Source organism: Saccopteryx leptura, chromosome 6 (genome assembly GCF_036850995.1).
Source record: "Saccopteryx leptura isolate mSacLep1 chromosome 6, mSacLep1_pri_phased_curated, whole genome shotgun sequence".
NCBI lineage: Eukaryota > Metazoa > Chordata > Mammalia > Chiroptera > Emballonuridae > Saccopteryx > Saccopteryx leptura.
In genome coordinates this window covers 171,664,574-171,686,274 of record NC_089508.1, presented here as the reverse complement: position 1 = coordinate 171,686,274, position 21,701 = coordinate 171,664,574, and the positions used below count along the sequence as shown (strand labels likewise).

At 55.8% G+C, this 21,701-nt stretch overlaps 1 protein-coding gene across 2 annotated transcripts in view; it reads left to right on the top strand.

Annotated features, from left to right (window-relative positions):
- Positions 1-21,701, top strand: part of PDGFRB (platelet derived growth factor receptor beta) — a 37,569-nt gene that overhangs the window by 6,406 nt on the left and 9,462 nt on the right. Inside the window, exons 1-14 of one of the 2 annotated variants that reach the window (XM_066388473.1) lie at positions 9,615-9,715; positions 9,946-9,991; positions 11,060-11,383; positions 11,897-12,163; positions 13,246-13,373; positions 13,487-13,655; positions 14,174-14,366; positions 15,044-15,159; positions 16,753-16,876; positions 17,309-17,520; positions 18,300-18,394; positions 19,311-19,443; positions 19,985-20,089; positions 20,473-20,583. In XM_066388473.1, the coding sequence (XP_066244570.1) occupies positions 9,952-9,991; positions 11,060-11,383; positions 11,897-12,163; positions 13,246-13,373; positions 13,487-13,655; positions 14,174-14,366; positions 15,044-15,159; positions 16,753-16,876; positions 17,309-17,520; positions 18,300-18,394; positions 19,311-19,443; positions 19,985-20,089; positions 20,473-20,583 (2,017 nt within the window). In that variant the 5' untranslated portion in view covers positions 9,615-9,715; positions 9,946-9,951. Of the gene's footprint in view, positions 1-9,614; positions 9,716-9,945; positions 9,992-11,059; positions 11,384-11,896; positions 12,164-13,245; positions 13,374-13,486; positions 13,656-14,173; positions 14,367-15,043; positions 15,160-16,752; positions 16,877-17,308; positions 17,521-18,299; positions 18,395-19,310; positions 19,444-19,984; positions 20,090-20,472; positions 20,584-21,701 lie in introns of those variants that run through there. The other variant, XM_066388472.1, reaches the window with a different exon arrangement.

The window sequence follows — 21,701 nt, the reverse complement described above, 5'->3', positions numbered from 1 at the left end:
GAAGAGCTGACCCTACATAACCATTTGATCTCTCATGCTGGGTAAGCAATTATTGAGCACCTACTGTAAGCCTAATCCCTTTTTAGGAACTTGGAGACATCCCCCCAAATTGTTAGGTAGGTTTCCTCATTTGTGGGACATCAAATTAAGGGACTAAGACACAGGTACGGGAAAGAGCTTGCTGACAGACAGTGGGCTGGGGGTCATTAGACTTGGGTTCTGGGTGGGCCTCTAAATCCCCGATTACCCAGGAGGAGACACCCAGTCCCCATGCTGGCTGAGCCTGCTGACAACACCAATATCAACAGCAGCACCCCTTCCTGAGAAGCCCTTTAGCAGAGGGGCTTTCCTGCCCTCTCATTTATCACATGCATCCCTCTGCTGACAGGCCTGGCCAGCGGGGTCTCGGCGGTGCGCTCAGTGCCAAGTGAGTGAGTGAGTGAGAGAGTGACTTACTCTCCCATGAGTGAGTCAAGAATAATAACGTGACCACTGACTGCAGAGGGCAGTGTGCCAGGCCCTGCTCTAAGCATTTTACTTGGATTAACTCATTCGAGGACTCCACAAGCCCCCACTCATGGGGAGAACTGAGGTGCAGAGAGGCCAAGAAGCAGTGAACGGGAGACCTGGGTGAATGACGGAAGAACTGGGTGCAGGGGCAGAGGCAGGGACAGCAAGAGGGACATGAAACGTGGGAGCGGCCTCCCTTCCCGGCTCTGCTGTCCAGGAGGGCTCTGAGGGGAATCTCAATGCTCTGTAATTGGCACCAATTAATAGCTAACTACCCCGGCCGTGTTTGCGGGCTCTGGGCTGGTAGGGGAAGGCCGCGTGCTGGTGGGTCAGTACCAATGGCCTGAGGCCTGCCTGCCCCTGCCCACTTGGCTCTGAGAACCCATTCTATTTGCGGCCCCCACCCCGGCCCAGGGCTGATCCGGGGCTGGCAGCAGCTGGGGGAACAGAAGGTTTGCTTGTCTGCGCCTGCCGCGCCCCCACCCCCTCCCCAGCCTCAGCCTGGGACCCCTCTCAGGGGCTCCTTTGGCTGCCAGGGCCTGGCGCTCTCTGTTGCCATGGCACTACCGGAGATGAGGCTCTGGGGGGTGGGGTGTGAGGCAGGGCAGCCAGGGATGGCAGAGGCCTAGAACTCTGTAGCCGCAGAGAGAGGCCCAGGCCCACTGTGAACAGTGGTAGGGGGTGCCGAGGCCCCAGCAGGGGCCGGCCTGGACCCTGAGCGCAGAGAGCCCATAGCAGAGCTGGCCGCACACCTAGCTCAACTGCCTGGACGCTCCATCTCAGAGGCCCTGGGATAGGCCTCAAAGCAGCCAGAGCCCCAGCCTGGACATTGCCCCTGCCAGACCCAGGCTGTCCTCAGGAGGAGCTCCTCTCCTCAGCCTATGTTCTGACCCTCAGGCTCGGCAGTGAAGTCACAGGAAGGTTCTGAGTTCTATTCCTAGCTTGACTTGACTTCCAAATTTCTGGGTGAGCTGGGGTAGGCCCCTTGCTCACTCTGACCTCTGAGGATTCTTCCATCCCTGAGAACCTGGATTAGGGTGACCCCATCTGGGACTGTTTCTCTTGAACAGACCTGATTCTGGACAGGAGACAGGCAGTCTAGCATGGCAGTAAAGAATACAAGTTCAGAGTCAGACAGGCCTGACTTTGCATCCCAGCTCCATTGCTTATTGGCTGTGTGACCTTGGGCAAGTTACGAAACCTCTCTGAAAATCGGTTTTCTCCTCTGTGAAATGGGAATAATGATTGTACCCTCCTCACAGAATTGTTGTGAAGATAAAACAAAACCCTCAGGTCATCTCATTTAGCAGAATGCCAAATTTCAAATTAATATAATAGGGGCTTCTGTTTTCAGAGTGTGGGGCATTAGGACAAAGAATGTGAAGAAAATTGTCCTGGGATGGCAGGGGTGGGGCAGTTGGTGGAAAGAAGCAGGACCAGTGAGTAGAGGTTATAATGAGACAGACTATGCTCAATGTAATGAAAATTTTCGAGTAGCTTAACATCTGAGGCTCCTGAGCTGGCCAAGAATGGAATAGCCTCAGGTTAGGTGGTGAGATCCCCATCATTAGGAGGTGTGCAAGTGTGTAGGATAGACAACCATTTTGTTTGCAGAAAGGGTGGGGGGCATGCGAATAGGAAGTATTTACGGCTGCTCTCAGCCCTAAGGTTGTAGGGCTCCATGAAAGATGGCATGAATGTCTCCTGCCTTGTCTGCCAGCTTAAGCTTCACCCAGCTGAAAGGAGACGGCAAGAGACAGAGGGTGGAAGAACAGGTTGCCAACTTGTGTTTCAAGCTCATATTGTGTGCCAGGCATGGGCTTGTCATCTTTGCCTTAGAGAGGCTGTCACCCGGCACTGAACCTGTGTGCTCTGGGGTCAGTCTGCCCAGGACTGAGCACTGGCCTCATCACTGGCCAGCTCTGCCACTTTGGGCCAATGGCTTAAACCTCGTGTGTTCCTCATCTGTAAAACGGAGAAACGACGCTGTGTGTGAGTGGAGATCATTCACAGCAAGGGCTTAGCCTAGGTGGTGGTTGATAGGAACGCAATCAGGGAGCTATTATTCTTCTTGTGGTTATTGCCAAGGCCTGCTAAGCCCTTGTTCTTTTTTGAAGGGCCATTTGGGGGCCCAGATGGGATCCAGAGGACTCTGATCCAGAGATCCACTGGGCCTGGGCAGAGCCAGGACATCTGGCTTGGAGGGAGGCTGTGAGGATGAGCAGGGAGGCTGGAAGTGCTTGCTCTGAGGCGGTGGACCAGGCGTGCAGCTGGTCTCCCTTCCTCACTGACCTCTTTCTCAGGCTGGTTCCCAGCCTGTGTGGGGACCCAGGCCCCCTCCTCTGGGTCACCAGTGGCCGTGAGGCACACGCTGAGTGCTTTCCCACGAACTGTTCCAAGCAGTGGGGCCTACGCAGCTCCCCTACCCTCCAGCGCTCACACTCTGGCAGCTGAGGGGGTGTGAGGCAGGAGGGGGGCTCAGGCTGGGGGGATCAGTCCGTTCTTTATCAGCCTGGCTCCGATCCAGACAGATGTTTTGTTTTATTTTGAACTTCCAGAAAATAGGTCATTTCTTTCCATTATGTCCCTGGGGAGGCCTCCTGGGGAGAGGAGCACAGAGTGAGTGATGAGTGTGGGGGCCTCACATGGGCCCTGGGGAGCGGGGAGGGCAGCAGCCTCCTTCCTGGGGCCGTGACGAGCTGTCTGCAGGCCCAGGGCGTGAAGGTTCTCAAAGGCTGGCTCAGAAGCTGGCCTCTACTGCTGTCCCCCTTATCATGGGTGGTGACCCCAGGTAGTATTGAACTCTATATATGCTATGCTTTCCCCCAGACACAGGTACCTATGAAAACTAATTTATCAATTGAACACGGTAAGAGAGTGACACCAATAACTAATAGTAAAACAGAACAACGACCATAATATACTGGAATATAAGTGACGGGACTGTTGTCTCTCTCGCTTTGAAAACTGATCTGATGATAACTGAGACAGCTACTAAGTGACTCATGGGCAGGGAGCATATACACAGTGTGGTTACACTGGACAAGGGGATGATTCACAATCCGGGTGGGATGGAGGGGACAGCGCAAGATTTCATCACGCTACCCCGAACGGTGTGTAATTGAAAACGTGAATTACGTAATTTCTGGAATTTTTCATTTAATATTTTTGGGCTGGGGGTAACTAACTGCAGAAAGCAGAACTGCAAATAAGGGAGGACTACTGTCCCCAGGGCTGATGGCTAAGGGTGAAGGAGAGCCACAGGGGGCCACGGGGAAGGACAGGGCCAGACTGGTATTTCAGGAAGGTTGAGGTGTGAGAGTAGGTGGAGGGGACAGACTGGAGGTGAGGAGACGGAGGTGAGGAGACGGGAGGTGAGGAGACAGAGGTGAGGAGACGGAGGTGAGGAGACGGGAGGAGGGGAGACGGGAGGAGGGGTGCCGTGGGGCCGCCAGAGGCCACCATGCTGGTGCTGGAAGGGACCGGGGTAGGAGGATCAGAATGATGGCCCGTGAAACTGGCACTGTTCCTCTACCCACTTGGACTCCCAGAACAGCTAGAGCCCGTGCCATGCCCCCACTTAGCCAATTTCTGCTCCTTTGTTTGGGGGGCCTCGCAGGTGCTGGGGAAATGTGGCGGTCCTCTGGGTCTAGAAGCAGCATGGCAGAGTCAGGCCTGGTGATCAAGTTGCATCGCTGTGTGATTTGGGCCAAGTTGCTCTCCCTCTCTGGCCTCAGTGGGATCCTGAGGTTTGTGGGGAGCTTTATTGTGTGGGGGTGGGTTGCTGAGCTTTCCCCACAGGTAGAAGTGGAGCACAGGACTGAGAGGGGCAAGTGGGAGCCCCACAATCTCAGCCCCTTCCCAGGTTTCCGCCTCCCACCTGAAGCTGTCTCCTCACCCAGTGGACCCTACTCTCTCGTCTGGCTCCCATGCTGCAAGATCACACCTACGTCTCAGCCCGCTTGGGGCAGAGCCACACGGGCCACACTCTCTGCCATGTCCAGCCTAGGCCGCCGTCACTCTCCTACTCTCCTAGGTGCTGGCGGGAGAACTCAGTCCCTGGCTCCAGATGCCTCTTGCCCCCACACATTCCCCGGCCTGGAGCTGGCTGCCTTCTCTGAGCTGAGTCATGATATCCACGCTAGGGCCCCTCCCCAGCACCCCACCCCCACCCCAGCATTCCAGCTCAGCACAGCTGCCTTCCAGAGCAGGGGCCCGAGAGCCATAACATGTTAGCCCTGGGAGTGCTCCCAGGACAGTCCTGCCCATCCTGTGTACGGATGGGGAAACTGAGGCTCAGAGAGGGCCGGACTGCACTCCAGGTAGGTGGCAGAGCAGAGATGAGAACCCACGTCCCCTTACTCCCAGCCAGAGATCCATCCCCTACAGCTGGTCCCAGAGACTGTGAAGTGCCCCCGGTGTGGAGGAGAGAGGGCTAGCCTGCTGGCCCCAGAGACTGTGAAGTGCCCCTGGTGTGGAGGAGAGAGGGCTAGCCTGCTGGTCCCAGAGACTGGGAAGTGCCCCTGGTGTGGAGGAGAGAGGGCTGGCCTGCTGGTCCCAGAGACTGTGAAGTGCCCCTGGTGTGGAGGAGAGAGGGCTAGCCTGCTGGTCCCAGAGACTGTGAAGTGCCCCTGGTGTGGAGGAGAGAGGGCTAGCCTGCTGGTCCCAGAGACTGTGAAGTGCCCCTGGTGTGGAGGAGAGAGGGCTAGCCTGCTGGTCCCAGAGACTGTGAAGTGCCCCTGGTGTGGAGGAGAGAGGGCTAGCCTGCTGGTCAGGAGACCAGAGTCGGTCCCATGTGTGCCAGCCACTTAACAGTCACTCCTCTGACATTCCGTCTCCATCTCCTGCTTGGCTTGGACAGGGCTGGAGAAGTGACTTGGATATAAAGGTCTATGTATAGCAGAATGGGGGGGATCCCGTGGGGGAGAGGGGCGAGCAGCAGCTCTCATCTGAACCCCGAGACCTTGGACCACCATCCGAGGGAGGACTGGACATGAGGACTGCCCCACCAGGTGACCTTCAGCTCCCCACTGGTCACCTGAGCCCAGGCAGAACACTGGGACCTGTCCCTGTCCTTCTCACAGGCTCAGTTTCCCCATTTGTACAGTGGGGCTGAGGAGGGGAGTGGGATCAGGTGGATGATGCCCGAGGGCCCTGGAGCTCTGACATTCCAAGGCTGACCCCGCGACCCCATGGCCAGGCCTCCTCCTCCCTCTGGCATCTTATTTATTCAGAGTATCCCTGGCCCAAGCAAGCCCCTCCTCCTCAAAGCAGGGCCCCCTCCTATCCCCATCTCAATGCTGTGTCTGCCTAGCCTGTTCTCTGCCGCCAAAGTGAGTGTCCCTCTGTCCCCTCAGGTGCCCACAGCCCCTCCGTATCCTCAACGAGCTCAGTGGCAGCTCTTAACCCTCCCTATCCAGCTCACTGTCATCTCAGAACATGGCATGGCCCCCTGCATACACACACCAAGCCAGAAATAGGGGTGGGGCTCATTCGTGAGACCTCTCTCTTCAGCCCCTCAACATCTGATCAGCAGGTCCTGTCGTTCTCAGCTAGGTAACCCTCAGCCCATCTGTTCCTATCAGTCTCACCACCCTCTCCCCAGCTCCAACCCAGGAGACAGAGTGGGTGGCAGAGCTCTCCACCTCGGCCCAGTCTCTGCTCTCCGTTCCCAGGCACGTACCTTAAGTGCTGCCTGCCTCAGTTTCCCCATCTAAAACGAGAATGATCCTTGTATCTATCTCATGGTGTTGGCCGAAAAGCAAGTGCTTAGAATTGCAGCCGGCGCCACGAACGCACAGCACGCTGGCTTTGTGGCCTCTCTCTGCGCGCATCTGAATGTGTGTTCAGGGGAGTTTGGGGTCCTGTGTGCACACAGTCTGTGTGCGTGTTGTATATGCACGGGTTGTTTGTCCTGGGTACACATGTGATGTGCCACACACACACGTGTGCATCTCATGTGGGCACTGGGAGATCACCCAGGCGGCCGCCTGTGCTGTGTATTTGTGTGCTGGGCACAATGAAAACCGCACGCATGCGTGTTTTGTGTGGGTGTCCATATGTTGAGTGTCTGCATGAGGGCCAGGCACACACATGGCCCGCGGTGCACGCGCATGCTTCTGCGGAGCGTGTGAACGAGTGCGTAGGCAGGAGTCTGTGCTTTGTGTGTGCACGTGCTCCCGGTGTGCTGGCCTCCCCCACTGGCAGCCGTGCAGGCCCCCCTCCCTGGCTGCCTGTGTCGTGGGAGCCTTGGGACCCCGAGGGAGGGAAGCTGCTGACTGCGGATGTGGCCAAGATGGACTGGATTTATTTAGTTTAAGGCGGTGGGAAAGGAGTGGAGGCTCGTGACTCGTACATGCAGGGAGGAGAGGAGGCTGGGCTCTGACAAAGGCTCTCACGCGTGCTTGATCCCTTGGACTTGGGGTTCTCGCTCTGCTCCCTCAAGGGGGTCCCTCTAATTCACTGTGGGGATCTGGGCAATATCCCATCTTTGGACCTCTGTCCTCCTACCTGGCTGAAATAGAGGAATCATGAGGACTTACTGGCACACTGCATTCTCCTCATGGGCAAAGGGGGACCTGTGACGATGTCCTTCCTCCCTCTGCTTCAGGGGCTCTCCCAGGCAGGAAAGTACCACAGGTAGGGGTGTGTTTGTCCCCTGACTGTGACAGCCATCTTGTCCCAGGTGGCTCCTCTCTGGAGTGTGGCAGACAAGCCCACAGCCCCCAAATCAGCTCTCTGGGCCTCTCTGGGGTGGGCTGGATCCATGGCAGCCTCTGGGAAGCTCAAAGACGTCCGCAAGGCATTGGCTGGGCAGCTGCAGGTGTCAGGGACTCATCCAAGGTGGTCCGAGAGGTCATGCCCTGGTGCCTCGTGCCACACTCTGGTCCTTCCCAGTCCTGTGGCCTCTTGTCCATGCCACCTTTCCCTCCACTACTTTCTGGGTTTCCATACCACCAGTTTATTTGTCTGAAAGTCATCTGAAAAACTGAAACCCAGAGAGGGAAACAACTCATCAAACCTCACACAGCAAGTCTGTGATCGAATGGTCGCGGAAATTCAATCCATGAAACAAGATGGGTTATGAATTCTCACATGACTCCAGCCTCAGGAATGCAGCCCCTTCCTTCTCATCAGCCCCCCTGACGGCCCCCCAAACCACCAAGCAGAAATAATAGTGATGAGAGCCCTCTCTGGGCAGTTTTAGAACAGGGATGGATAGAGAAACAGCAGGAGAGAGAGCAAGAGACTTGCTCACTCTCATGTGGGTCTGAGGCCCCTGGTGACCAGAGCCAAAATGCCCATTTCATAAAGAGAGAAGCCGGTCCACTGGAATATCGACACTCTCTCGGAGGCGTCTACCCTCTCCTTGAGCGACTCTGACCACTATCCTCTCCCCGTAGCCTGATACTTCTGCCTTTTTGCTGTGTGACTGGGCCATGATTCTTTTCATCGCTGGGCTTCTGTCGCCTGCTCAAGAAGACCCCTTGTAGCTGAGAGTCTCAGCGACTCTAAGCCGCCCCCAGCCCCAGGCCCAGCAGGAGAGGAGCCAGGGTCAGAGGCTGCTCTGGGCCAGGGGCCCAGCCCACACAGCCCAGCCTCCCAGAGCCAGGCCAGCCTCAGTTACTATGACCTCCCATCTCCAGGCCAGCCGACCAAATTCCTCCTTTAGAATAATAAACAGTGCGGCCAGCCAGGGAGACTGGGAGGGGAGGGGCAGGCAGTCTGAAATGACCCCCTCCCCCAGCCTCGGCTGCTAATGATTTTCTTTGGCTGAGATCTCTGGCAGGAAGGGGGGAGTCAGAGGGGCACCCACCGTGGGGAGGGGTAGATGGGCCTCCGTGGGGGCTGCTGGCTCCACCATGGCGCTGCTCCCTCCGCTGGAGGAGGCCTGGCATTCTGCTGGAGGGGCTGGGGCAAGAGGGATGGGAGAAGTAAACTGCGCATCAGAAGTCTGGAGCAACTGAGAAACGGGAGAGGAAAGAAATGAGGGGACCCTCAGTCAGGCTGGTCTGAGGGATGGGGAGAAGGAGGAGGAGAGGAGCGGATTCACTCAGAGCTTATTGGGGTGCTGGGCAGAGCAAAGACTGGAGTCCACAGGCCAGGAGCCTTCCGTCTATCCCGCCAATGTGGCGCCGGAAGTGTACGCTCAGCATCGTCCCACTGTGAGAGCTGCAGACTCAGGTCACCGAGAGCGATGGCACAGACGCGGCCCTGCTGGGGCTCAGACCAGGACCCCAGCCCTGGGCGGGAACCTGAAAGGAGTGAGGTTAGGGGTGCAGTGCTGGGTGACCCGGGCAGGGTCTGAAGAGCAGCCAGGCTGGGCAGCCACTCAGGGGAGTCAGCAGACCCACAGCACCGGGAGGCTCCTTGTTGTCTTGTCACGTGGTCACTGCCCACATTTCTCGCTCTGTGACTCCTCATCTCCTTACTGTGACTTCTAGTCTCCTTACTGTCCATGCCGCAGGCAGACCCTTGCAAGCCTGGCGATTGGTGGTTATTTGGGATCTTTAAATGGGGTGGCCACAGGCAGAGGCAGAACAAGGACTCACCCAGTTCAGTCTATCTTTCCGTGAGTGTTCCTGCTTCCGTCTCTTTCTGTCTTGATCACTGTTTCCTCTCCCCCTGTCTCTCTGTGTCTTTATCTCTCTACCTCTATCAGCCCAAGTCTGTCTGTCACTCTCTCACACAAGCTCTGCTGTGTAATCTCAGACAAACTTTTTTTCCTCTCGGAGCCTCGGTTTCTCCAACTAGACACCAGAAGAGGGTTGGAGAGGCTTGGATTCAGTAGTCTCCATGGACCTTCTGAGGCATTTTGGGCAGAGGGCCCCTCTCCCCTGGGCTTCCCAGTGCAGCTCTGGACTGAGAGACGGGGACCGGGCATGGGGGTGCCCCCACATTCCACAGCCCTGACTCCCTTGCTTCCCTTCCCACAGCCACCTCCACTTCTTGTTGTGATTGTGGAGCTGTGGGACTCTCTGGGTTCTGGCTTACTCCCTCCCTTCCCTCCAGGCCTTTCATCACACTTTTCCAAATATTTGTCCTGGAAGATAAGAGCCTAGTATTTGAACTGTCACCCGGAGGACAGGCTGTTAGAGCTGGCGGGCACCTGGACAGCGTTCAACCCAAGTTCCCCACCCCACTGCACATATAGAGAAACTAAGTCCCAGAGAGAGGCAGGAGCTCAGCCAGGGACAGCGGAGAGGTAGAGCCAGAGCCCACGGAGGGTCCAGGCTCCTTGAGGCTGAGCCTAGTGCAGCGGGAAGGGACCTTCTTGGCTATGAGACACAGGTAGCCTTTGACTTCAGCCTCACGCACGTGAAGGCTGGGTGGCCCCGGCTGGGGCTCACTTTGCAGAAGCCAGATGCAAAGATGGGCCCTGGCACTGCCTCTGCCCACCTTGGGCCCTGACTGACCCCTGTTTTAACTCTGCAGGACACCATGCTGCTTCTGAGTGCCATGCCAGCTCCTGTCCTCAAAGGTAGGTGGACTGAGGGCTGGGGTAGAGGATCCCGAGGAGCCACTAAGCAGGACCCTAGAGCTGGCAGGGGTGGTGCACGCTAGCACAGGCCTTGGGAACCCCGGGCCACTGCTATACTCTCGAACCTGAATTTCCTGGCTTCCAGTGGGTCTCAGTGGAGACAACCAGCCACTGCCCACCCCTCAGCCCATGAATCTCAGTGGGTTTTCTGTTCGCGCAGAGCCATCCGCCCAAATCCTCTGCTTGGCCTTCTACACTCCATGCCCCCTCACCAGCTGTCCTCACCCACTCACTAAGAGTCACCCCAGCCTCCCATCTCTCCCCAGCACTCGCTGGTCTGCTTCTGGTATGGGACTCGCCACCCCTGCCTGGACCCCGTTTTGGTGTCCAGTCCTGGCTGGGCTTCCCTCAGCATACCCTCTCTCACTCCTGCCGCTGCATGCACTCGCCTCTCCTGGGGCTGATCGGCTGACCTGGCAATCAGCGGTCATTGGCAATCGATGACTAGGCAATGTCTGAGGGGCGTGGCTTACAGAATTCTTCCCGAAGGGATGTCAGCAGGGAAGGAGGAACCAGTTACTTGACAACCCCTCAATCCCAGTCCCCTTGATTCCCCAGGGGCGTCAGCGTCTCTTCTGCCCCAGACTGCCCACTCTGAGCTACCTTGCCCTCCCAAGCAGGGTCACCTCTGGGCTTTGGGTGGGACCTGGGTGGCTGGGGCAGCTGTAGGGAAGAGGCTCAGAAAGTGACCTGGGAAATAATGCAGGAACTAGAGGCTGGGAATTGCTTCCCGAGGATTTCCTGATGCCTTTGTGAGAACATGCCCACAGGCCTGAATGCTGCTGCCTGCTGCAGGACTCCGAGGTTGGGGTCTAGAGGCACTGAGGCCGGGAGGCCCTGGGGACTGGGCAGTGAGCAAGCAGGCTCCAGAGCCATGGGTTCCCGTCCATGTATGGATTAGGAAGGTGTGTTTTTCAAGGGTTGTGCATCTGCAGCCTCCTCCAGGGTTAGCTCTGAGGAGAGGTGTGAACGCTCCCATGCTCTGACATCTGATCTCCTCTCCCAAAGGCCAAGCACTGTTGCTGCCCCTGCTGTTGTTGCTGGGACCACAGACATTCCAAGGTCTGGACATCATCCCTCCGGGGCCAGAGCTTGTCCTCAATGTCTCCAGCACCGTGGTTCTGACCTGCTTGGGTCCAGATCCAGTGATGTGGAAACGAATATCCAAGCAGCTACCGCAAGAAATGACCCAGACCCAGGATGGCAATTTCTCCAGCATCCTGACGCTGACCAATGTCACTGGGATGGACACAGGAGAATACTTTTGTACCTATAATAATTCCCATGAGCTGGAGGCTGGTGAGCAAACACGGCTCTACATCTTCGTGCCAGGTGAGGCCTTGGCCTCTGCTCACCCCCTCACCCCTCTTCTCAACTGCAGGCATCTGGGGAAACTCAGAGAGTGCTTTAGTAACACGATGAAATAGAGCCAGCTCAGAGATGCAGACGAATCATGGAGCCGAGCCTGGCTCAGTCCAGGAGTACGTCCATCCCCACCCTCGGTCTGAGTATCGATCTACTCCCTGCCACCCCACCCCATTCCTGGCTCCCAAGACCTCCGCATTCTCAGCTGTCCCAATATGTTCCCCCTTGGCTTTCACATCCCATCCTCCCCATTCTCCAGGCCCCAGGCGCCTGAGCTTCACCCTGAGGCTTTCCCACAATGGTGCTGTCCATATCCAATGTTAACGTTAAAAGGGAGCCCTGGAGAGCATCCTTATTCTGCAATGGGAAGACTGAAGGCTAGAAAGGAGAAGCAGCCTGCTCAAGGTCACACAGAAAATTTTGAGATGGCCAGAAACCCAGCTTTCCCTGACCTTTGTTTTTGCCCCCCACCCCTGGCAGATCCCACCATGGGCTTCCTCCCTGTCTACCCCGAGGAATTATTCATCTTTCTCACGGAAGTCACTGAGACCACAATTCCATGCCGAGTGACTGATCCACAACTGGTGGTGACACTGCATGAGAAGAAAATGGATGATCCACTGCCCGTCTCCTACGACCACCAACGTGGCTTCTCTGGAACCTTTGAAGACAAGACCTATGTCTGCAAGACCACCATCGAGGACAGGGAGGTGGATTCCGACCCCTACTATATCTACAGCCTCCAGGGTGAGCCCCCTCTCTGGCCTGATGCTCAGCAGAGGCCAGTATGACCGTTCACAGAGGCATAGCCTTTTTTAGTTTACCAAGTGTGCAGCTCCATCCTTCGCTGAGTTCTCCTTACAGCCTTACAGGAAGGCAGGTCATGGTTCTCTATTTTACAGATGAGAAAACAGGCTCAGAAAGAGGATAGAATTTGCCCACGGTCACAGGATGCCTCAGAGGCAGAGCTGGGCGGTATATAGTGGTGGTCAAAGGCACCGACTTTGGAGCTGGCTGGGTTTGAAGCCCAGCTCCATCACTTCCTGCCTCTGTGACTTTGCACAGGGCACACAATCTCTCTGAGCCTGCTCCTTCGGCTGTAAAATGGGAATAATCACTGCCTGCTTCATGAGATTATTGTAAAGATGAAATAAAACAGAAGCCACAGAGTATCAGGTACACAGTTATGCTCACTCCCCATATTTAGGTGCCTGGAGGGTTCTTTGACTCCCAGACTGCTACCCCTTCTGGAATGTCAGTTCCATGAGGACAGAAATTTTGTCTATTGTGTTTCCTGCTAAAGCCCCAGTGCCTGGCATAGGCATAGAGTCGGCTTTTAAGAAATATTTGTTGGCCCTGGCCAGTTGGCTCAGTGGTAGAGCGTCAGCCTGGTGTGCAGGAGTCCTGGGTTCGATTCCCGGCCAGGGCACACAGGAGAAGCGCCCATCTGCTTCTCTACCCCTCCCCCTCTCCTTCCTCTCTGTCTCTCTCTTCCCCTCCTGCAGCCGAGGCTCCATTGGAGCAAAGTTGGCCCGGGCGCTGGGGATGGCTCTGTGGCCTCTGCCTCAGGCGCTAGAATGGCTCTGCCCAGATGGGCAGAGCATCGCCCCCTGGTGGGAGTGCCAGGTGGATCCCAGTCTGTCTGACTGCCTCCCTGTTTCCAACTTCAGAAAAATATATATATATAAAAAAAAGAAATATTTGTTGAATAAATGAATCTTCCATACCAATCATCCCTTCCCTCTCCTGGACTCTGACCCCATCCCCAAGCTGCAGTGCTGGTAGCTGGTGGTGACTTCCTCAGACCTAAGCCAGTCTCTCTCCACCAGCGTCATCCATCAATGTCTCAATGAACGCAGTACAGACTGTGGTGCGCCAGGGTGAGAACATCACCATCACGTGCATTGTGACCGGGAACGAGGTGGTCAACTTCGAGTGGACGTACCCCCGCGAGGAGGTAATGCTGGGCCAGGGTTGGCGTAAGGGCCGGGTAGGAATGGATGTCTTGACTGGCAGCCTGACTTCTTGAATGCTTCCTGACTGGGGGACTTGCCCCACCTGTCCTTACAGAGTGGGCGACTAGTGGAGCCAGTGACCGACTTTGACATTCCCTTCCACATACGCTCCACCCTGCACATCCCCAGCGCCGAGCTGGGCGACTCGGGGACCTACACCTGCAATGTATCGGAGAGCTTGTACGAACATCAGGATGAAAAAGCCATCAATATCACCGTGGTTGGTGCGTGCCTTGGGCTCAACCCCAACACCCACTCTGAGCTGGATCCACATCCTGTCACAGCCCCGGGATATGTGACAGCCACATTTCTGTCTAGCTCCAGCCACAATGCCAACCAATTCTCCATTTCCAGTAAAAACCCAAACCAAAGTGCAATGCCAACCCAAAATCCAACCCTAATCCCATCTAGACTTTCTTGCTAACCAGAACCCGGGCCCCAACCCAATTTGTAACCCCAGCCTCCATCCCCAGCCCAGGCAGCCCCATCCCCAAATTCAACCAGGCTGCAGCTCATCTCAGCCACTATCCTGGGGGGAACATGCCCCGTGAGAATGACTATTCCAGTCTCAATCTCCAGCCCAGCCTCCAAACCAATGTCAGCCCCAAATCCGGCCAGTTGTAGACCCAGCCGCAACTTCAATCCCAGCTCTGGTCATTTCCGCCCCAGAAGCCCCACTCCCCAGAGGCACTGTCCCATTGGTGGCGGGCCTAGCCCCACCCCTGACAGCCGCCCTTTGCAGAGAGTGGCTACGTGCGCTTGCTGAGGGAACTGGACGCTGTACAGTTTGCGGAGCTGCACCGAAGCCGGACTCTGCAGGTGGTGCTTGAGGCCTACCCGCCGCCCACCGTCATGTGGTTCAAGGACAACCGCACCCTGGGCGATTCCAGCGCCGGCGAGATCTCCCTGTCCACGCGCAATGTGTCCGAGACTCGGTGAGCGGCTGCCTGCCCACTTCATTCTTGAAGTTATGGTCTGCAGCCTTCAGCGAGCTACTGGACTAACCTAAGCCCACCTTTCCTGAGAGCCTACTGTGTGTCAGGCCCTGGAGATGCTGCAGAGAACAGAAACCACAGTCCCATGCCAACTAGAGTTTCCTGTCTAGTGGGGAAAACACACTGGTCAGATGATCACCCAGATGTTTAGTTCTTTGTGATGGGTGGAGCCAGCAGGGGGCAGCAGAGGAGCAAAAAGCAGGATGATTGGGGAAGAGGGTGCCAGGCAGGCCACTGCCACCCACGCAGGCATGAGTGGTAGCCCTGAGGCTGGAGATTAGCAGGCTGACCTGAGGGGCCCTGTGTTGGGAGAAAGCAGTGTCAGGCCTTTCTGAAAGAGAACAGATGTGGAGGAGGGAGGAAATGGTGCTATCCCTTCACCCTCCACCCCTCCTAACCCTCCCTCTTGGCTCAGTGGAGCTGCCTTTGGGTGGGGACTCAGGAGCCTATCCTATGGGTACGAGCCCTGGCTCTGCTGCTGATAACTGCGTGAACTTGGCAAGCCCCTTCCCCTCCCTGGGCCTTGTCGGTCCTGTCTGTGCAAGGACACTTGGGGAAGGCTGTAAGGCTTCTTCTAGCTCTGACAGCTGGGCCTTCCGGCCTGGCCTGCTCCCCAGGTACGTGTCAGAACTGACCCTGGTGCGGGTGAAGGTGGCCGAGGCTGGTTACTACACCATGGTGGCCTTCCATGAGGACGCCGAGGCCCGGGTCTCCTTCCAGCTGCAAATCAACGGTGAGGAGCCCTCCACCCTGCTTTCCTTCCCTCCACCTCCCACCCCTGCTTCCTCTCCTTTTCTCCACTGTCCACCCGCCCACGGGAGAAGCTGGACAGGGAGCCCAGGACTCAGGAGACTGGGTTATAGCCGGAGCTCCAACACTGACCCACTGCTCTGTGTACACTCCCTCTCTGGGCCTCGGTTTCCCCAGCTGTACAAGTTGGCCACTGGGCTAGACTGGTGTTTCCCAAACCTCAGACATTCATGCGCCAATGCCATAATTTCCCTTCTCAAGTACCCCTTAAACCAATGGTCCCCAACCCCTGGGCCGCGGACCGGTACTGGTACCAGTCCGCAGAGAAAGAATAAATAACTTACATTATTTCCATTTTATTTATATTTAAGTCTGAATGATGTTTTATTTTTTAAAAATGACCAGATTCCCTCTGTTACATCCGTCTAAGACTCACTTCTTGATGCTTGTCTCGGTCACGTGATACATTTATCTGTCCCATCCTAAAGGCCGGTCCGTGAAAATATTTTCTGACATTAAACCGGTCCATGGCCCAAAAAAAGGTTGGGACCACTGCCTTAAACTACACCACTAATTAAATAGATGTTTATTGAACAACTACAGTCTGCCAGTCTGTTCAAGGCGCTTGAGGCCCTGCCTTTGTGCAGCTTGTATCCTAGTGGGGGGAAGACAGACATTCAACAGTAGGGGTAAAACCCCCAGCCAATTATGTAGAAGGTTGGAAGGTAACAGGTGCCATGAAAGAAAAAAAAAAAATCGCTGATGAGGATGATTGACAGTTCTGGGGGCAAGGACAGCGAGGGTGCCCTGTTAAATAGCCGCGATGGGGTTGGGCTCACTGAGATGACAGTGCACGAAGACTTGAAGAAGGTGAGGGCATTGGCCAAGTGGCTGTTCTGAGAAAGGGCACGCCAGGCAGTGTCAGGACAGGAGTCACAGCAGGAAGGCTGGACCAGTGTGACAGGGGTGTGGCAGGGAATGGGACAGGGCAGTTAGGGGGTATGGGGGGAGGTTGTGTGGGTCCTCATGGGCTCTTGTATGGACCCCGGCTTTTACTGTGACTGAATGAAATGGGAGAGTCACTGCAGGGTTCTGAGCAGAAGAATGACATGATAGTGACTTCATGTTTTGTCAACTGACTTTCTGAAAAACCTATTTTGAAAGAGAATTTAACCTCTTGATTGTAGATGGAAAGTCACTGTTTACATGTCATAAATATTAAAGCAACTACTAAAATAAACTCCAAGACAACAGAACAATGCTATTAAATTCTAGCTCCATGCTCTCGCCTTCCCAGGGCCCTGGTCCTGAGGCCTGCTCCCTCTGTTAAAAGGGAAGATTAGCAAGTCTCAGGGAGGTGTTAAAGACAGACTAGCATCCTACCGAGGCTGTCCCTTTGAAGTACTCGAAGGGGAACCGCCACTTTTCACACGGTGGTTCCTGGTATTTCATGTTCACCTGCAGTCTGCAGCTCCCCTCCCCCAAGGGGAGACTCTGGGCCACGTCCTCCCTGAGGATCTTTCCCACCGTCTATTCTGACCTCCCCTCCTCCTGGCCCCCTGCCTTCTCCATGCAGTGCCTGTTCGTGTGCTGGAGCTGAGTGAGAGCCACCCTGCCAATGGGGACCAGACAGTCCGTTGTCGCGGCCGGGGCATGCCCCAGCCACACCTCACCTGGTCTACCTGCAGTGACCTCAAAAGGTGAGCAGAACCCCTGCCCCAGTCCCAGGATACCCACAGCTGGCTGGAAGGACCCATTGAAGGTCATCTTGTCCAGCCCTATCTTTGGGGCACATTATTTCAGGTTAGAGTCAAATCCTAGAAGATGTAGCATAGTGGAGATGCCCTGTAGAACCTAAATTGCCCCCCCCCCCTTTTTTGCCTTGACTCTGAGGGTCAAACAAAGGAAATGGATTTTGCGAATCAGGCTTCTCAGTTCTGGGGTAGGCGCGCCCCCTGCCGGTCAGTTGAGGGACCCACAGGAGAACCCACTCAGGACCAGGCAGCGGAAAGTAGCGGGCTAGATGCTACTGTCCTTCCACCACAACCTCGTGGCGCTGCCTGCGTTTGGCCTCAGTTTCCCCGCCTGCAGAGGGCAGGGACTGGAAGCTGACCTGGCTGGGTCACTGGCAGGTGTCCGCGCCAACTGCCGCCCACGCCGCTGGGGAACAGTTCGGAGGAGGGGAGCCAGCTGGAGACTAACGTGACGTACTGGGCCGAGGACCAGGAGTTCGAGGTGGTGAGCACGCTGCACCTGCGCCGCGTGGACCAGCCGCTGTCTGTGCGCTGTACTCTGCGTAACCTGCTGGGCCATGACGTGCAGGAAGTCATCCTGGTGCCGCAGTGTGAGTCATCCAGCCTTAGTGCTCTCCGATGACCCCTCACCCCCACTTCGAACCTGCCATACTTGTGACTGTGCCTGTACGCCCACAGTGGGCCCATGAGAAACCCACCAGACTATGTTCCTGCACACACAACACAATGTTGGCACACGTGAATATCCGCAAGTATGTATCTATAAACCGTGGCTATGACTAGCACTCTCTCCTTATGCCTAGTGTATATACACTATACATGTTGCAAGCCATGTCCGTGAACATGCCTGATCCTTGGACATAGGTGCAAACCCTACAAATGTAGATTTGTAGCCATGTAATGAAAAATGCACAATTCTCAGATACATGTGTAAACCCACGAGTTTGTGCATGTACGTGCAGGTGCACAATCCCCATTCAAGTGTGCAAACGAGGCACGTACAATTCCTGTTCTTACGTGCAAGCTGGCGTAGAGTATGTCTGGAAGCGTGGAGAGGAGGGGTGAGCCTCAGGCTAGCTGCTAGGAGCTTGTATCTGATCTGGAGCTATGGCAGACTGGCTTGACTGACCCTCGCAAGACTGAAGGGACAGGGAGGCAGATAGTGATCTGAGCAGGGGGAGTTACTGAAGGGCATGGGGTATTTATGGAAGAGGCTGAGGTTCTGACATTACAGGCTGTGGAGGGGTGTGGGAGGGGGGCTTCCGTTCTGGGTAGGGTCCACAGAGAGTGATCTGTGGTACCAAAGATAAGATGAGGGGAAGGCCAAGCGCCCTGTTGGCTTATGGCTGGCTCTCGTCTCTGCCTCCAGCCCTGCCCTTCAAGGTGGTGGTGATCTCTGCCATCCTGGCCCTGGTGGTCCTCACGATCATCTCCTTCATCATCCTCATCATGCTCTGGCAGAAGGTAAGCTTCGCCCTTGCCTAATAGATGCAGACTGGCACATCATTGTTTTGTATGCCCCCCCCCCACACACACACACTGCCTGTTGTCCTTGAATCCTGCAGGGCCTGGCCATGTGTGGGGCCCAGCACAGAGATCAGATGTAAAATGACATAGAGTGATGTCTGTGCTGCCTCCATCCCCAGTGGCCTAGGCCAACGTGGGCCTGGTCCAGGCCGTCAGGGTTCCCTAACTCTACTGTTCCGCTGTCCAAGTCCTGCTCAGACATCATTCCTGCCCTTCCCAGGACATAGGGCATGGGACCTTATGGGTAGACTACGTGGGCCCCAGGATTCTTCCAACTCTTACCCACAGAGAGTCTAGGATTCGACTAAACTGTATTTTAATCCACGTTCTCTGAGATCTCACCATTCTAACAGTGAGGGTTGCAGTACCCCATAATCTGTCTTTCTAAGATTCCAATCCAGTGATTCCAACACCCCATGGTTTCAACATCCTATGGTTACATCTTTCAGAGATTCCTGAGATCCCTGCTGTGACCGACCCAATATGGAGAGGGGCTGTCCACATCTAGCAGACTGCCCCTGTCTTGTGTCACTTTCTGGGGCTGCTGGCTCCTCTCGTCCCATCCGAGGAGTCGCTGAGGCTCTGGGAGAAGCTGGGGAGGAGGTTCCGATAAGCTAGGCCCTCGCTGTCAGCCAGTCTTCAGTCACTCCCTAGCTGGGAGCCCTTAGCACCTGTTTCCGCTGAACCCATGAAGGCCTTGGCTCCACTGACAACTTGCCGTGTGACTTTAGCTGTTATGCCCCTGCCCTTCTCTGGGCCTCTGGGTCTCCAGCCCCATCTGTTCCATACGGGATTCGAAGTAGTGGGACTCTTGATCCCCTCTGATGACCCATCCCTGGTCTTGGTCCTGCAGAAGCCCCGCTATGAGATCCGATGGAAAGTGATTGAGTCTGTGAGCTCCGATGGCCATGAGTACATCTACGTGGACCCTATGCAGCTGCCCTATGACTCCACCTGGGAGCTGCCGCGGGACCAGCTCGTGCTTGGTCAGTCCAAGGAGACCTCCATGGCAGTGTGTGGACTTGAGGCGGGGGAGGGGGGATCTGCGGTCTGGTCCTGGCTTAGCCGTGACTAGTGTCGAGACTTAGGGCCGATGTCTTGCCTTCTCTGGCCCTCAGTCTCCCCTCTGTACAATAGGGACAAGACCATCCCCTAGGGACCCTCAGCATTGAGGTCCTATGGTCCCATGTTTGTGTGAGATGGGACTTTTTGTGACAAGAGAGGAAGAATTACTTGAGGACAGGCCAAGCGCCCAGCCTGTGCTTAGTCCAGCTGGAGGCCGAGGGGTACAGAGAAGCTGTGCTCCCCTCTGGGGAGGGAGGGAGGCTTCCAGGGGCTAAAATGGGCCAAAAGCAGGTAGGACTTAGATGAGACACCAAGAAGGGCCGTGAAGTGCTGTGGTTTTGGGAGCCGCGTTGAGGGGAACACCTTAAGCCCAGGGTGGTTGAGGGATAGTCAGGCGAACTCAGGAAGGTAGGGATGCAGCTTCCTGGTGGGCCAGGAGCTGAGGCGTCATCTCTATCCCAGGACGTACCCTCGGCTCCGGGGCCTTTGGGCAGGTGGTGGAGGCCACGGCTCATGGCCTGAGCCATTCTCAGGCCACGATGAAAGTGGCCGTCAAGATGCTGAAATGTGAGTCCCAGGAGCACCCCCCACCGCTCCCCCACCCCCTCCCCACAGATCCAGTCACTCCCAGAGCAGGCCAGGCCTGACGGGGTTCGCAGGGCACAAAGAGTCTAGTCACCCTGCAAGCCAACCCAACTCCTGATCTGCTTTGGGAAAGAGGCTTCCTCACCCTGCCCCCTCCTCTGGCAGCCTCCTTCCTCCCCCTCCTCCCTCCACCCACCTCCTTCCTCCCATCCTGCTTTCCCTCCCCTGCATGTGGGTCCTCACCGCCCTTGACCACCTGGGTCTTACAGCACAGACTGGGGTGGGGCAGAGCCAGAATAGGCTCCAGTGGGGGCTCCATGGGGCCTCGGTGATGGAGCCAAGCCTGAGGCCCCCCTCTCCCTCAGCCACAGCCCGCAGCAGTGAGAAGCAAGCCCTCATGTCGGAGCTGAAGATCATGAGCCACCTGGGGCCCCATCTGAATGTGGTCAATCTGCTGGGAGCCTGTACCAAAGGAGGTACAAACCCACTTGCCCAGAGGAGTCTGGGAAATGCCAGTGGCCAGCCCTTCTCCACCACCTCCTCAGTCCAGGGACAGCAAGACAACTCCCACTGGAGTGTCTGTACCCATCCCGCCTGATACTCTCACTTTACAGAGCCAGGTGGATCTGGGGTTTAGAAACTCACAGAATCACAGCACCACCAGGGCCGAAGGACCGCTCGGGTCACCAGTGCCAGCAGTTCCCAAATCGAGGGATCCTCTGACCTTTTAAAATTTCACAATACAATAAAAATGAACGTGTACAACTCCGTAACACATCATCTGCATACTGCATCGCGTACTCACCACCCAATGCCAAGTCTCTGTCTCCATGAATCCCCCTTTGTCCTCTCCCACCAACCCCCACCCCCCTTCCCCTGTGGCAGTCACACACTGTTGTCCGTGTCCGCAACTGTAATAAGTGACAGACAGCTCCTGCACCCCTGAGATGAGTTATGCACTATTGGGGACCACCAGCCCGCTGACAGAGAGCTGCCTTCATTCAGATCATAGAATGAAGTCGTTCTGGCTAAGTGTGTTTATTTGAAACTCTGATTGCAAGTTAGGTTGTCAGGCTGCAAAGAAGATGTTATTGCCGTCGACAGCTGCTTATTGTGAGGTTTGGGATTTTCCTCAGTGTTGGGCAACCCAAACAAAATACAGAAGTACACTTTACACGTAGGCCAGCTTATGTCTGCAATGATCACCCCATTGCGTAATTTTTGTTTTCATTAATATCTTCCAGTTCCCACTGATTGACCTTAAGCTAATGCATTTACTTTATCTGCTGGGCTCCAGGATAAGCTTAGGTTTGCAAACCTATCACAACAGCTAACACCATGTGCTCGTTGTGTACCAAGCACTGAGCTGAGCTGACAAAGGCATTATCCCATGAGCACTCTCAACAGCCCTCTGTGGTGGGTATTATTAGCCCCATTTAACAGATGGGGAAAGTTAGGCTCAGGGAAAATATCTCGTTCCTGGTCACAGAGGCAGGAAAAGAACCCGTTATACCAGCCTGCCTCTCCTACGTGCAGCTCATCAGTAGCCTCATAGCCTGGATGGGAAGCCTGAGGCCTACCAGGGACTGTCCCT